The 15,986-nt window shown below is 46.1% G+C and overlaps 1 protein-coding gene across 1 annotated transcript; it reads right to left on the minus strand.

Annotated features, from left to right (window-relative positions):
• Positions 1 to 8,968: 8,968 nt before the first annotated feature.
• LOC308162621 (kelch-like protein 42) lies at positions 8,969 to 10,974 on the minus strand (the record flags this gene model as incomplete). The annotated part of the gene is made up of 3 exons (XM_080536766.1): positions 8,969 to 9,465; positions 9,659 to 9,852; positions 10,238 to 10,974. 3 exons carry the CDS (start codon positions 10,972 to 10,974, stop codon positions 8,969 to 8,971), a joined length of 1,428 nt encoding a protein of 475 aa, XP_080392892.1.
• Between the last annotated feature and the right edge of the window lie 5,012 nt (positions 10,975 to 15,986).

The raw sequence follows: 15,986 nt of genomic DNA on the forward strand, positions 1-15,986 counted from the left end.
TCCTCAAGTGTGACCATGCCCTGTAATTGCTTTTCATGTGTGACCAGAAGACCTTTACCTGCCTTGTCTGCTCCTGTAATGGCTTTGGCTGCATCCTCTGCAGCCCTGTTACCTTGTGTGACATGTGATGAGTCAGACCTGTGTGTGGCACACTTCACTATGGCTAATTCCTTTGGCTTCATCATGGCTTGTAACAGCTTCATGATCTGTGCGTGATGCTGTATAGGCGTACCATCAGTTCTCTTAAAACCCCGCCCCCTCCATACAGCTCCATTAAAATGACAAACATTATGTGCATAGGCAGAGTCGGTGTACACTGTCACTCTCCGTCCGGTTCCCAAGTTGCATGCTTCTGTGAGGGCAATCAATTCAGCCAACTGGGCTGAGCAAGGCTGAGGAACTGCCTCAGCCTGTTCTACAATAAACTTTGAATTCTGTGCTTTAACTAAGGAATACCCAGCGCACAACGTTTCTCCTACCCCGTAACAAGACCCATCAACCCAATATTCTATATCAGCTCCCTTTAAAGGCAAAGCTTGTAGGTCTGTTCTATGCTTAATCACTCTGGCTGTCGATGGAATCTGAACACCGGATGGCATCGTCACCTGACAGTCGTCAGGTGTGCATTTTACTGTACAGTTCAATTGGCATAGAGCATCTCTCCCTAGCAGCCCTGTTGGCGTGTGTTCTGACACAAGTGTTGACAGAGTTGCTCTCTGTCCCTTGTACTCTAAGTCTACAAGCTCAGTTGTAGGAATCAGCTGTTTAATTCCCTCAAATCCGATTGTCTTCACATATTCTCTAGACATAGGGAGGTGCGTGGCGCCTTCAGGCTTCTGTGTCACCACCAGCTGGCACCTCCCACTCGGATCTTCCGGGCACCCCTATAGGCCAGCTGCTGGGCCTCCGTAAGGGTTCATCACTCCTGGAGCAGGTGTAGTAGGGGGCCAATATCCTCCTCCTTGGCTCCCCCCTGCGCCCCCCTGGGGCCTGTTGCAGCAGGCACAGGCTAGATGTCCATTCTGGTCGCATTGGCATGGTTCTAGCATCTCCTTCCCTGCTGCTGTCCATCCCCCTGGTGGTGGTCCTTGGCCAGGCTGTGTGTACATCTGGTATGGAACCGCTTGCACCCCTGGTGGCCCTTGTGGGTATGGATACCCCCCTTGTGGCCCCTGTGGGTAGGACTGGTAAGTAGCAGGATACCCCCCTTGTGGCCCCTGTGAGTAGGACTGGTAAGTAGCAGTCTGCACTCCAGGTGGCTGTTGCTGTGGGGCTAAAGCCTGCACTCCCTCTATGTTCCTCTCGCTTTCAGTCAATTGCAAATGAGTCAATATTCTGAGGGATTCTTCGTCTCGTGCCTTCTGTATCTGAATGTTCTTTCGATATAACTCAACTTGATGAGCTACGTGGTCTATATAAACAGCTTTGTTCATGTGTCGTAGCCCCACCACTTCTGCTAGCTTATCCTTAACTGGGGTAGGAAGCCCTTCTTGTATTTTTTCCCTGATTATGGATTTTTCTAAGGGGTTATCTTCAGCGTCTTTCCCTGTCACACTTCTCCATTGAGAGTGCATACGGGCAACATAACCCCTAGGATTCTCATCCCCCCCCAGTGGCTTCACAATGATATTGTCTGGGTGAATGTGAGTAGGGTAGGTCTCTCTGATTGCTTTCCACAGCCTGCCTCTGTTTGCTGCGAAGAGCTCTGGATCATAAACTGATGTATTGATATATCTATGAAGTCCTGCCTTCATCAATATTTCCTGCATTGTATCCAATCCTGCAATAAAAGCTAAGAGTCTTTTCAGGTCTCCCATCGCGGCCTGCGTTCCTGTCAGTATCACGTCGACCTCTCGCGTCCACGAATGTCCTCCCTCTTGAAGAACTGGGAGTTTCTCGATCACTTCAGACAAATCTGTATGATGCCACGGATGATATTCCATCTTGTTACCCCGAATCAGCACTGGACAGTTCTTTAATGTATTTGATGACATTCGGTGACAATCTCCCTCTTTCTCCGGGAGTCTTCTCCCACCTTTCCTTTCGGCTGTGGCTATCATCTTCCTGACCTGCGCGTTGTAGCCTCCATCTGCATTGTCGTCATCACTTGAGTCTGCACTGCCATCTTCGCTGTCATCTTCCTCGTCACTCCTGTCGTCCCCTTTTCCCCTTGGCTCCTTCTTCTTCTTCTGGGAATGATCCTCCAGTGCCTTAGCATATGGAGGGGGACTGGAGGCAGAACACAGGTCTAGGGATGAAATGTTCAGTTTCTGTTCCAGTGTCCTGGCCAATTCTTTTTTCTTTTCCGGTTCCATCTGAGCTATTTTCTGTCCCTCTACCTTAAATAGATCTAAAATAGCTAACTCTAACTTGCGTTTCTCTGATCTAATCTTTCCTCTTTGATGTGCTTTGTGCCCATTGATAAGTATCTCCAATGTTGCAATTAATTGTAAATTAATGCTGCCCTCTTTCGGCCACGGCTGTTCAATGTATGCCCAACGGCTATTCCATTTCGTAGACATTTTGCTAATTTCCCTAACAAGAGGATTCATTTTTTCCACTACAGCCATAGGGGATAACGTAGCCAACATTCCACGATGTTCACTAATATCTTTTAACAGCTTCGTGGAATTCGACCCCATTCTACTTTGCTCAATATGCTGACAATATTCTATATTAGATAAGGTGTACGCTTCTTACAACCCACCTTATTTTGTCTTGTTTGCTAAACAAATGCTAGTCCAATATAACTGTATTAACCATCCCCACAAAAACCCTGCAACTTCAGAATAACAGACTTGCCTCTTGTGTATGTCAGTGCAGTATTAACTTAAATCTAATAGCTGTGTAAGTACTTTATACTTAAATGTGTTTCCTAATTGTTTATGAATGTGTCACTTAATTACTCATTCAATACTAATTACAGTTCTGGTCAACACAATTATTAAATCACAAAAGCTGGTCACACCTAAGTATTCACTGATCCACAAAAACCCTTTTACTGCTCAACTATCAAATATGTACTATTCTGCTATTCCTTAATCAAACACTGTGGAAATGACCTAACTAAAATAAAAGATGTAAATTACAAATATTAATTATAACCTGTAAAGAAATCGACTTGTTATTTGGAAAAGAATGAATGATTAGTTAGAATTATTCATTGACACTTCATTGATGTAAACCTGTGAAGTCAATTAGCTATTATCAACATATCATTAGATTGTCACAAAACAATTGATCAAAGTTTTGTGAAAACAGAGAAATAAAATGATCTGAATAATTAATTCAATCAATTTGTAATTAATTAAATTAATTAAATTAATGTAATATATTACAATCATTTATAACCATCTATTTATTAATGTATCGGACTGTTTCATCGACCTCAGCTGTATCTCCCTGAGGATTTAGTGTTTTAAAATGTATTGTCGTATTTCGTCCAGCAGGCGGCGCCAAGTAACCGACTTGCGTATCGATTGCGCATGCGCCAGCGCCTCCGTGTAAAAATGGAGTAGGGGAAGGAGGGGCTAGTCTTTGTCCTTCTGGGGGAAAAACCCGCTGTGGACTCCCAGATCAATCTTTACAACATAACATTGCTTAAACTTTAAACTACTTTAAAATACCCCAATGATCAATTCACTATCTTCCTATCTTTGAATCACTACAATGTATTCACGTTTCCCACACAGAGATGGCCTCTGTGTGTGTCCTTCCCCAAGGACAAAGAAAAATGGCGTCTAAGAATGGACTCTCTGACACACTGCAAATGGCGTCTAAATGCAAATGGCGTCTAAACTCCGCCGACAGTACACTGCAAATGGCCGCCCACACAATGGCGTCCTCTCACACAGACAAAGAGTAATGGCGTCTACAGTTCTGCTCATATGTTTTTCACTGCTACAATAATGCTCTTTCACATATCTTACAAAATAGACTTCATAATCCACCCACACTCCAACACATAAACACAACCTCACCGAATTTTACACAGACACACACGATATTCCAATACCGTACAAACAAACCTTACCATCAAACACTATATTTTACAAAAAACGGGCTTCCAAGTCCGGCTCTCACCACCCACCCATCAAAGATTATGAAAAGTTTGCTTCTATTCCAACAAGATTACCGTTACACAGATTCTTTTGACTATAACTTATCTGAGATTTACAGCCTATTTTAAACACACCAATCGACTAGAGAGAGATTTCTGCAGAAAATCTACCTTCTTCGTCGAATTGAAGAGTCCGCACAATACTGTAAATTAAGTTATATTATCTCCTGGCTAGCTCGCCATTACTGTCGTGTATTCTTATTGATTATGAATCAAAGAACAGTTAGTTTAAGACAATTTAATCAGTTACAGGCAGATTCATACATTACATGCGTTCTCCATGGACCTCGGGTGGGAAGAGAGCGCTCTCTGTGTCTCTCTCCCCGTTCCCCTCCAGAGGGGAGGGGCCAGCGTGCATGTGTGTCCCTGCCCAACCCCCAAAGGTCTCTGTTGGTCATCTGGTTGCCATAGAACCCTCACCGTTAGAGGGCATCATGTCCCCGCATGCCCTGGTATGTGTGTGTGTTCAAAACATACTACATATTCATACATAGATCATACATACTACAGAAATATACGACATTAGCTTGTGGTGTAGCATCATTAGCTTGCTGCCCCTTTAATCCAGGCTCACACAGTAGCTGTTGGGTAGCCAGTGACGGCCAGCCGGTCGCGGTACTAATCTCAGGTTGAGAGTCACTGTCTGCGGGAAGCAGAGTCAAGGGCGCCGGCTTTCCCCGATGGGCAGTGGGCCGGGTGCTACTCACGTTAGAATTCTGACTCGGTGCCACTCGGTTCGCAGAGTCCTTCAGTTGAAATATCTTTGTTTCAAGTACTGCAATCTTCTGTAGATATCCGCTGCAGCCTCTGCAAGGCGACATGTCCGCGCCGAGAGGATATTCTCTGGTATGGTGTCCTCCGTGCGCCGCTGTCCCTGACGTACTCCACTAGCTGCTTCTGGGTCCTTCCGCTGAGATGCGTAATGTATGAATGTATGAATGTAACTATGACTTTAATCCTTAAATGTCTAAACGTGAAAGAGTTAGAAGAAGCAACACAACACAATATAAGGCTGGAACGCCGTGAATTATGCTCGCTAACTATTAACTTTAACTTTAACTATTAACTTTGCTCGCTAACGAGCGGTCACTACACACGTCCCCCCAGAATTCACAAGAACCGGCCCCAAAAAACGGTCAGGGACTCTGACAACTCGCCCAAAGCGACTCTGGCGCCCTTGAGCAGGCACAGGAGACTGAGGCAGGGGAAAAACCACAGGCGAACGTTTGGCCGGCCTCGGAAGGCAGGGCAGGGGGTCTGCAGGAGCTAGGGTCGGGGCTGTTTTAACAGGGGGGCGACCGCGGCGGGGCGGGAGGGCCACCTCGACGGGACGGTCCAAGTCCAGATGAGCTGGCTTAAGGCGATCCACCGAGATGCGTTCCTTACTACCCCTCATGTCGATAATAAAGAATTTGTCGCCTGTCTCCACGACCCGGTAGGGACCATCATAGGGCGGTTGCAGGGTGGCTCGATGGGTGTCTTGGCGGATGAAGACATACCCCGCTGCCTTCAGATCAGGCGGGACACGTACCTTAGGAACGCCATGGCATGAGGTAGGGATCGGCCGGAACGACTTGGCCTTGTCCAGCAGAGCACTTCGCTGTTCTGGTGCTGACCAGGGGACCGTAGCACAAGGGAGGAAATCCCCCGGAACCCGGAGGGGTTGGCCGTACACCAGCTCAGCAGAGGATGAAAGAAGGTCCTCTTTGGGTGCAGTACGGAGTCCCAGCATCACCCACGGAAGCCTGTCGACCCAGCCGCCGCCCCGGAGATCGGCTTTAAGAGCAGCCTTCATGGACCGGTGAAAACGTTCACACAGGCCATTAGCCTGTGGGTGATAAGCCGTAGTGCGGTGGAGGGAGACACCCAGCTGCTGAGTAATGGAAGTCCATAAGCCAGAAGTGAACTGGGCCCCCCGATCAGAGGACAGGTCTGAGGGGACCCCAAACTGGGCGACCCAGGTGCCGATGAATGCGCGGGCCACCTCAACTGTGGTAGTCTCCGTCAGTGGGACGGCCTCTGGCCAACGGGTGGTTCTGTCCACCATCGTCAGAAGGTGAGTGTACCCCCTGGAGCCGGGAAGGGGACCCACCAGATCAATGTTGACGTGGTCGAAGCGTCTTTCAGGGACCGTGAACCGCTCCAGCGGGGCCTTAACATGACGATGGACCTTTGCCCATTGGCATGGCACGCAGGTCCTGATCCACCCACCAATGTCAACCTTCATCCTGGGCCAGACGAATTTCGCTGCAATCAGGCGCTGCGAAGGTTTTCTGCCTGGGTGTGAGAGGCTATGTATGGCCTCGAAAACTTGCCGTCTCCAAGCATGTGGAACCACTGGGCGCGGCTGCTCCATGGACACGTCACAAAGCAGCGTCGTGCCGTCGTCGCTGAAGGGGATGTCTGCCAAGTGGAGGCCAGAAACTTTAGTCCTGCATTCCTGGATGTCTGGGTCCGAAGCCTGATCCGCAGCCATAGGGGCGTAGTCGATGCCGAGATGGACAGCCCCGATAGTGGCACGAGAGAGGCAGTCAGCTACGGGGTTGTCCTTTCCCGCCACATGCCGAATGTCTGTAGTGAACTCGGAGATATAAGCCAGATGACGCTGCTGCCTGGCAGACCACGGCTCCGACACCTTAGCCATGGCAAAAATCAACGGTTTGTGGTCCACAAAAACCGTGAATGGACGAGCCTCCAGCAGGAACCGGAAGTGCCTGATTGCCAAGTACAGGGCGAGGAGCTCTCGGTCAAAGGTGCTGTATTTTTGCTCACTGGAGCGGAGTTGTCGGCTGAAAAATGCCAGGGGTTGCCAAACCCCCTTGACCAGCTGTTCGTAAAAGGCTCCGACGGCATAATCTGAGGCATCAGTTGTCAAGGCCACGGAAGCCTCAGGCACGGGGTGAGTCAGCATGGTCGCGCTCGCGAGGGCTTCCTTGGTGTCTGAGAACGCCTTTGACATTTCGTCGGACCATGCGATGATGTGCTTAGGGATCTTACCCTTGAGAGCCCCATGCAGGGGGCGCATGACCCTCTCTGACAGCGACGATGTCATGACCCTCTCTGACAGCGACGATGTCCAGACCATTAGCTCTGGATCGGACGACAACAAGGAGAGAGAGAAACGCACTCAGGGTGAGGGGAGGGGGGGGTACGGTAATGTGGATTTTACTGCAGTTTCAAGGATTTTTAAGTTTAAATTGTATTTTATGTTTAAAAAAAAAAGAACACTATATCTGTTTTATTTGTATATGTGTTTCGCCCAGCTAACGAGCGGTCACTACAGCATAATATTTTGCACTGTGAACCTTTTCAGTAATGGCCCGAATAACCATTCCTCCAATCTGCACAATCAGTTCGTTCTGAATATCCTTGCTTAGGTAATGACTGGTTATTTCATTTCTCTCAATCCGTCTTAAGTGTTCACTCATAACTGGGTCATGTTTAGCCATCAGCTCCACCTGTCCTAAGAAGTGCCCATTGGCGGGCTCGTGCAGTCTGTCTGTTGTCCCACGAAAGGCCATGTTACGTTCAGCTAAATGACAGATGATGCTGATAATTCTGGATAGCACTTTGCTCCAGTATTTTTTCTCTCTCTCAATTAGCTCCATGTGTTGCCAGTCCACAGTTTTCTTTTGGTCCATGCCAACCTGTAGTGTATGCCACTTCTCCATACAATGGATGTGTTTTTTTGAGCGCTCGTGGTTTCTTAGACAATCAGTTATGTTTTTCCATCCATTATATCCATCTTTTGACAGACTGATGTCTCGTTTCCCAAATAATAAGCAACAAAAGCAAAAAACCCTATCCGTAGATTCAGAGTACACTATCCACGACCGTTTTATTTTCTCGCCATTTTTAAGCTCCATGAAATAGTACTCCTTTCTAAATCGCCGAGGAGGGGTGTCATTATTTTGGGGGAAAATATGGTCTATCAGCTGCTGTGGGCCTCTTAACAAGCTCTGTAACAGAGTCAGAGATTCTGTTTGGCCATAGTGCGGGATCATCAGATAATCGTAGGCCTACTAAAGGCAAGGCATCAACGTCTTCTGCTGCTCTTTTCTCAGACTCTCTCTCCTCTTCACAATGTTCGCCCTTTTCATTTAGCTGGCCCTCATATTTGCTATCACTCAGTTCCTTCTCCGTCTCCTCTTCAAGCTGTCTCTCTCTCTCTGCTGCTATGGCCGCTCTCTGCCTGCTCAATTTCGCCGCCATCCCCGGCAACAACAGGTGTCACGCCACTCTTAAAAAATGCTGTTAATTTTGGATGGGATTCCAATGCCTGTGTCTTTTGAAGCGCACGCCGCCGAAATTGCGCACCGCTGGGTTTTGACCGTTTCATTTTTCGTGTTTCGTTTGTAATCGTTTCTCACTTTTTTCAGTAGGCTAGGATATTTTTCTGGTATTTTTCATCTGTACCCTCAACTCAACATTTAAGACATAAAGCATTTCATTTTCGTTTTTAAATCTCCCATCACAAAGCTGGAATTGTAAAACCAAAGCCATATCTTGCAAACAACATCCAATATCTTCAGCAACATCCAATATGACATACACTGGCTTTCTCTGGCTACCAACTTGACACTGTTAGCCACTTTCTCCTCATTGCTGCCGTCAGTGGAGGCTGGTAGAGGTAGAAATCGTGAGGACGGGGCTCATTGTAACGCATGGAACCCAATGAAGGAATGGTATCCAACACACGTGACCCCGTCCTCCGATGTCTGCCTCCAACCAGCCTCCCCTGGCTGCAACGTCATCTCTACCAGGACAGACCAGCCCCTTCTGGCGTACCAGTACTGAACTACAGTACGACGCAGACCAAACCGTCTCCACTGGCGTTTTTAGCCTAGCTCAGTCCTCCCCATCACCATCACCATCGCATAGAACACTGGGGAGGTAGAGGGAACAGAGCAGCATGTTCTGGCCCAGCCTGGGGAAGTAGCGGAAGGCCTCACAGGCGTCGGAGAAGATGTTGTACTTGAGGAAGACCCGGTGCTTCAGGCTGGTGGGCAGACTGAGACTCGCGTCGTGGCTCATGATGTAGATGCCGTCGTTGTGCAGCGTGCAGGTGAGGTTCAGGCCCGACTTGGAGGTGTTCTCCTTCAGCTGGAGCCACTCCCCCGTGGTGATGTTGTAGGACTGCACCGTCAGCATGTCCTCCGTCTGGCTGGTCCGCTGGCGCCCCCGGCTCCGGCCTGGCTGCTCCAGCTCGTGGGTGTACCCCCCCACCAGGTAGATGGTGTCCTCCACCGAGAGCATCTGCTGCTCGCGCACGTGGGCGGGGCAGGCGCGGAACACCGTCCAGGCGTCCGAGGTGGGGCAGTAGCGGAGGACGCTGGTGTTCCTGTCTGTCACACACACACACACACACGAATACAAACTCATCACGAGACCCTGTTGTTGTAAAACACAAGGCACCCAGGACAGTGTGTTCATCTGTTTTATGCGATTGTTTTAACAGTTCAAGTGTTTTAATAACAATGATTTTTTTTTAACAACGCTTTTCTTTGGGACTAATTACTTAATACTAACCACACACACCTCGGGCAGTGTAGCCACCCATGACGTAGATCATGCCCTGGCACTCGCAGGCCGAGAACTCGACCAGGGGGTCGGGCATGGAGGACACGCAGGTCCACCAGTCCTGCTCTGGGTTGTAACACTCCACCGTGCCCAGACACTGGCCTCCCACGGCGTACAGCTTCCCTCTCACGGCTAGCAGTTTAAAGTTCGATCTGACAAGCAGAAAAGAGTCAGATACAGATACACAAACATGTTAAGAAAATTAACACACAACAGGGCACGTATCACATCTGGGGAGGCTGGTAGGAGGTAGAAATCAGAGGACGGGGCTCATTGTAATGCATGGAAACGAAATGAGAAGTGGTAACCCGACTCGAACTGATACTGATTCCATTCCACGCATTAGAATGTGCCTGTCTGTCTACCTCCCCCTGCCTCCCATCCATCACATCTAGTCGGGTTTGGCATGGGGCTTCATGGTTGTGGAGTTCAAAACAAAACAACAAACGGACGGATAACATGGTTATCTTTTTTGTTTAAATGATTGTTAAGGGAACAGGGTCAGAGCAGAGGTCATTAAATACATAGCAGGCTAACCCCTCCTGGTTCAGCGGGGCCACCTGGTTCCACTCGTCCGTACACGGGTTGTAGCAGTGAGCGGCTGAGATCTCCTGGCTGGTCATCCGGTACCCACCGACGATAAAGAGGTAGTTGTCCAACACGGCCGAGCCGTAGTCTCGGACATTGTCCATGTCCGGCGGCAGGTTGTTTGCGAGCGGCTTCCAGCGCTGCTCCAACTCTCCGTAGCAATAACAGCGAGATACATAACAGTATCTCTCCGTAGTAACAGCGACCAGAGTGGCCGTGCCTTTCATGCGCATCTCCCTGACCTGGTGGCGCAGGGAACCCGGTAAGTTACCGAACTCGGGCCTCCGCACCATCGGGTGGTAGTGACGGCTCATGTATTTGAGGCAGGCTTTGCGGAGGTCGTGTGTTCCGTATACCTCGGAAAGGCTGTAGAGTTCCACGCAGTTGTCCTGTCGGATTTCCGACGTGAGGACTTTGAGGATCGAGGTGACTTGCAGGAAAGATGCTGTCTCGATCAGGTCTTCCAGTGTCTCGTTGACCACCAGCACTTCGGACGTGTCGATGAACTCCAGGACCAGTTCCAGCCCGGGCACGCTCAGTCCTTGCAGCTGGACGGAATCCTCTCTGGACTCTCGCATCCCAGAACGGTACAGTGCACGGAAGTAGTCGCTTTTCTCAATCAATTTGCTTTTGTTGACGTTGAATGTTTTGTCATCCATGACGATTGCAATTTGTTCAGATGACATGTTTAGTGTTGTTGGTTATGTGAACTGAACTTGACTGTTGAGGAGCAGCGTGCGATCCGGGTTCGTCTTGTTAGATCTGTGTTCTGTCAACAACAATTCGGGGCTAGAGAACTTAGCTAATCGTGTACACATCTAGAACATATGTGGATTTGTGTTGTGTAGCATAGACGATTCGCTCATTATAAAAGAGTGTCTTCTTCTGCCATGAAAATGGATCTGTTAGCCTAATATCTGTTAATATAATAATATCTAATATAATAATATCTAATATATAATATCTATAAACTCCAATCAATGCCCTGACTCTTGCGACCTCATTGGACAGCAGCTTGTCATCGTTTACATTTCAGTTTGGTTGCTATGCAACCTCCCGAGTTATTCTGGTCGCGAGCAGGCTATGGCTGTGTTCGGAATAGCGTACTAGCATACTGCATACTAGCATACTCAATGAGTATATTGTAAGGCGATCAACTTCTCCAGAATCGATTTAATTGAGTCGTCACTTACAAGCGAGTTCGTTTAATCTCAACGAGACGTCCTTGATATCACTTCTTAAGATGATATGATCCAATCAAATATTAGGCACCACTACTGAACTGTTCATTAAGATAATATTTATTCAAGCACATCAGCAAGCAATAATAGTTCATTTCCATGGAAAAGTGTCTCATCTAGTTTCACCTCTGCAGGCCCGTCTCAGCTAGCCGTCAACAAGTTAACTGCAGGGGCTCCACCAAACAAGAGTCTCCTTTAGCCTTCGTACACAGTCTTTATACATTTGATTTTACATTTGGGGCTGGGTCGTGCCCCCCCCCTCCTAGTAGTTTTCCAATTGTGCATACAAAATCCGTTGCAGCTGCTCGTTAGCATGGCCTTCAACTTCTCTCTGTGTGGGTGCGCGAGAGTGTACTGTGTGTTATCAGCAGTGTGTCCTGCGGGCCTCCCGTTGTCCTGGTGATATCATGGTGTGAGCAGAGCAGTGTGTCAGTGTCCTTATCAGAATGTCTTGTGAAAACACAACTATTGAAGTTACACAGTAATATTAGGATTCGATTTACAAGTTAAAATATAGTATTAGAAGAATAGACTTATCATTAATCATTAGTTATGAAAGTATAAAATCAGTACAGAAAAATAGAATATCATAACAGCAGGTGTAAAATGGTTGTTTAGCACAGTGGTTCCCAACCTTTTTTGTCTTGTGTACCCCTTGAGCTGTTTTGCCATGCCAGAAGTACCCCCTCACTCATGCGTGTTGATTATTTCCCAAAAATGTCAATTAAACACTAACTTGCAAATATAACATTTATTATACAACAGTTAGTTCCGACCAAGTCATTTGATTGGACAAGAGGCATTCCATGAGTGCCGATATACAGTATAACAGCACTGGGACTTTTAACTATATGTATCTGTATCTGTCCACCGCACATGTGTTCTATTACAGTTTTTTCCAATTGCTAACACAATAAAATGACATGCATAGCACAATTATTTAAACTGACACACAGAGAGCAAAACGTCTTCTCGAGTCTCCAAAACTCTAAACACATTTTCTGCTTTACACACATTTTGCTATTCAAAATGGCACTTTTTAAATGCACTAAACACGGTTCTCTGCCTAAGACACAACAATCTGACATAAAGTCACATGTTTGCCATTTCAAAACACTGCCATTCAAAATTAGACTACATGAGCTAATTGGCCAATACATGTGCCACCTGGCCACCTCAATGTTTAATTCATTCATCACACACACACACACACACTGCCTCGAGACAGCCAGCGAACGTCTGTGTGAAGCAGTAGCTGCTCATGCTCTGACCCGCTGCCATGACAAAGAGTTTGAAACAGTCTGTGGTTCATTGGCCGGGACTGAATGAAGTTAATCACCTTAACTGCGTCGTCCATAACTGCACTTAACTCGGGGCTCATCCTTTTGCTGGCGAGTGCCTCCCGGTGAATAATACAGTATATCCACTTAATTTGGGGGTTCACCTTCATCACACGCCCAAGCAGCCCACGCACCTTACCCGTCATTGCTGCCGCTCCATCGGTACAGATGTGACTGCAGGATTTCCACTCCAGATCGTTTTCTTTGAAGAAGCTGTCAATAATCAGAAATATTTCCTCGCCAGTTGTCTTTTCTGGCAGCGTCTTGCAAAACAAGATATGCTCATTTATGTCAGACTCTTCTTTATAACGCACAAAAGCCAGCAGCTGAGCCCCCCCACTAACGTCGGTCATTTCGTCTAATTGCAAAGCGAACTGACCTGCTTGCTTCATTTGATCCACCACTTGTCCGACAATATTCATCAATCCGACGGGAGACGGTATTGTTTGATAATGGTACCAACTTGAGCGCGTCAGCTGCTTTCTTGTCCAGCATAGTTTTAGCCAAAATCATAGCGGCAGGCAAAATCAGAACTTCGGCGATTGAATGTGTTTTTTTTACTTAGCCACCAGTAATGAAACAGCATAGGACGCCTCCAGTGCTTTGCTTGACACACTTGCCGCTTTCTTCAGTGTAGCCTGACTTGACTTGAACTCTGACAGTTTTCGCTTGAAAAAGTCGTCAGTTTTACCAACAGTTGCTAGATGTTTGGTGCTCTGGTGTCGCTGTAAATGGGATGGCTTCATTGAATTATTAGCCAGGACTTCGCCGCAGAAAAAGCACTGTGGCTGTGGTGGATCAGCCGATGTACATGTAAATCCCCACAAAACATATGTTTCCAAATAATAGCGGGGTCCTTTTTTATTTATTTTTCTCTGATCTAATCGTCTGATCTGCCTCTGATCTGACCGTTACTGTAGCTGGTCGTTTTAACCATCTGTCCATCTTTGCGGTATACTGACAGGCCTAGCTGACTTGCGTGCGAAAATGATCGTGAACATGATTTAAATGTGACGTGACTACCACTTGTATTACAGTCATCACCTGTCGGGGAGGAACTTAAGTTGCAGCGTACCATTTTAACAACAGGTTTATGAAATGACTTGTATATTTATTTATTTTTTTGGAAGGGGAAATAAATTATAATTCCAAATCTTTCCATGTACCCCCTGCAATCCCCTCACGTACCCCTAGGGGTCCGCGTACCCCCGGTTGGGAACCACTGGTCTAGTGGATAGTGAGTTGGACTTGTGATCGGAAGGTTGTGAGTTCAAATCCCGCCTGAAACCACACCACTACTAGTGTGCCCTTGAGTAAGGCACTTAGCCCTCAGTTACTCCAGGGGGAATGTCCCTGTAATTCGTAATTGTAAGTCGCTTTGGATTAAAAGCGTCTGCTAAATGGCAAAATTATTAATTATTAAAATTACTGTTGCTACTGTGTGTGTTGTTACTGTGTGTGTTGCTACTGTGTGTGTTGCTACTGTGTGTAAGCAGATAGGCCGACTCAGGATTGGCTCAACTTTGTCATGTGTTGCTAATTTCATTAGTCACTCACTGATAGGAGAGAAAAGGGGCAAGACTTGAAATGTATAATGGTACAAAAAGTTTATTTAGTAACAGTTTTGTAAACATTTGAGGTAAATGAACATTTACATCAACTTGTTCTTACAAAATTCCATACACAAGGCACTTCTCTTTAAGACAGCATTCAACAGGCTGCTGTTCTGAGCATTTGTAGATGGTTCCTACTCCCTGACTGGCCAGAGAAATCACGCTCTGCATTAGACATCTCAAGAGTTTTTAAGAAATCACTGTTAACCTATAAGATGAAGGGCTAAGTGGGCAACTCAAAACAAAACATAAGTTGCTGTTTTTAGAGGAAGGGAAGGGCCAGCTACCCAGCTAACTGTCTCTCAACGTTAGTGTGACGTTGTAATACAGCCAGTCACAGGAATGTTGTGAGAACACACTGAAAGCAGAGTGAGCACACAGAAGATACTCACCGCCCAGTGTCTTCTATCTGTCAATATCCAAACTCTGTAACTGTTTCATACCATGAGTTTTGAAATTAACAATTAACTTATTATGGTAATCCCTACATTAACATTTTATGCAATGTTTTTGAAATACTGTCTCCAACGCGATGTTGTTGAGACATTGTTGAGGCATTTTCCTTTAAGGATTATACATCGGGCAGCGTCTGGTGTTTTATTTTATTTCTCCTACCAATATAAGCTTCATTGAACAGCATATTTTGCCTAAAATGTGCAAATCTTTATCTATTTACTCAAATGTAAACTTTAAGAACCAAAATGACAAATGCAGATAACACAGATTTTTTTGTTGTTGTGGTTTGGCACAATGAAATAGTTTTAAATTAAAAGATAACATTACATTTATTGGGAAAATAATAATATATATTTTCAATAAAAGTACCACTGTTATAAGCAAAGGATTGCATAGTCCCCTATGAGAATCTTTCTGTGTTGTAACTGGATTTCAGTTTGGATTCAATAGTTTAAAGTTAAATATGTGTGAAATACCTCCGTTTAAGTTTCTTATCTAAATAAAGAATTTAAGGAAAGCCTATTTCAAGTGAGTATCCATGTTGTGCATTGAACTTGCATTGTTAATTCCGTTTTTTCAATAAGGTTTAGGTAGGCTACTTCACAAAATGAAATAGGAGGCTACAGTTTACACAAACTAGACCCAGACTGAGCATGCCATTGCTTACAACAGCTGTGGTAGTCAGTAATAGTGGAGGTTCTATAGAGCATCAAGATGTTAACTGGAACGCAACGGAAAAAGAAGAAGAAATGGGATTGACTCTTCATCCTGGACTCTTCATCCTGGACTCTTCATCCTGGTATCATGACACCTTTGTCTGTTTTGTACCAAATAGCTATTGGCCAATCACAAATTGACTACAGTTAAGCAATTTAGTTATCAGTATAATTCAATTCAGTTTAAAAAAATAGCACTTTTAAGAATAAAACCAATAAAGTAGCACATGTAATGTATAAGAGTGAGAACTTTTCTACTCTTAACATGAAAGATGCAATGATTAAAAAGTGATGGGTTTTTGATGGCAGTAATCAACACGGGCATTAAAAAA

The sequence above is a fragment of the Nansenia antarctica genome (assembly GCF_963989245.1).
Source record: "Nansenia antarctica genome assembly, chromosome: 7".
NCBI classification, from domain to species: domain Eukaryota; kingdom Metazoa; phylum Chordata; class Actinopteri; order Argentiniformes; family Microstomatidae; genus Nansenia; species Nansenia antarctica.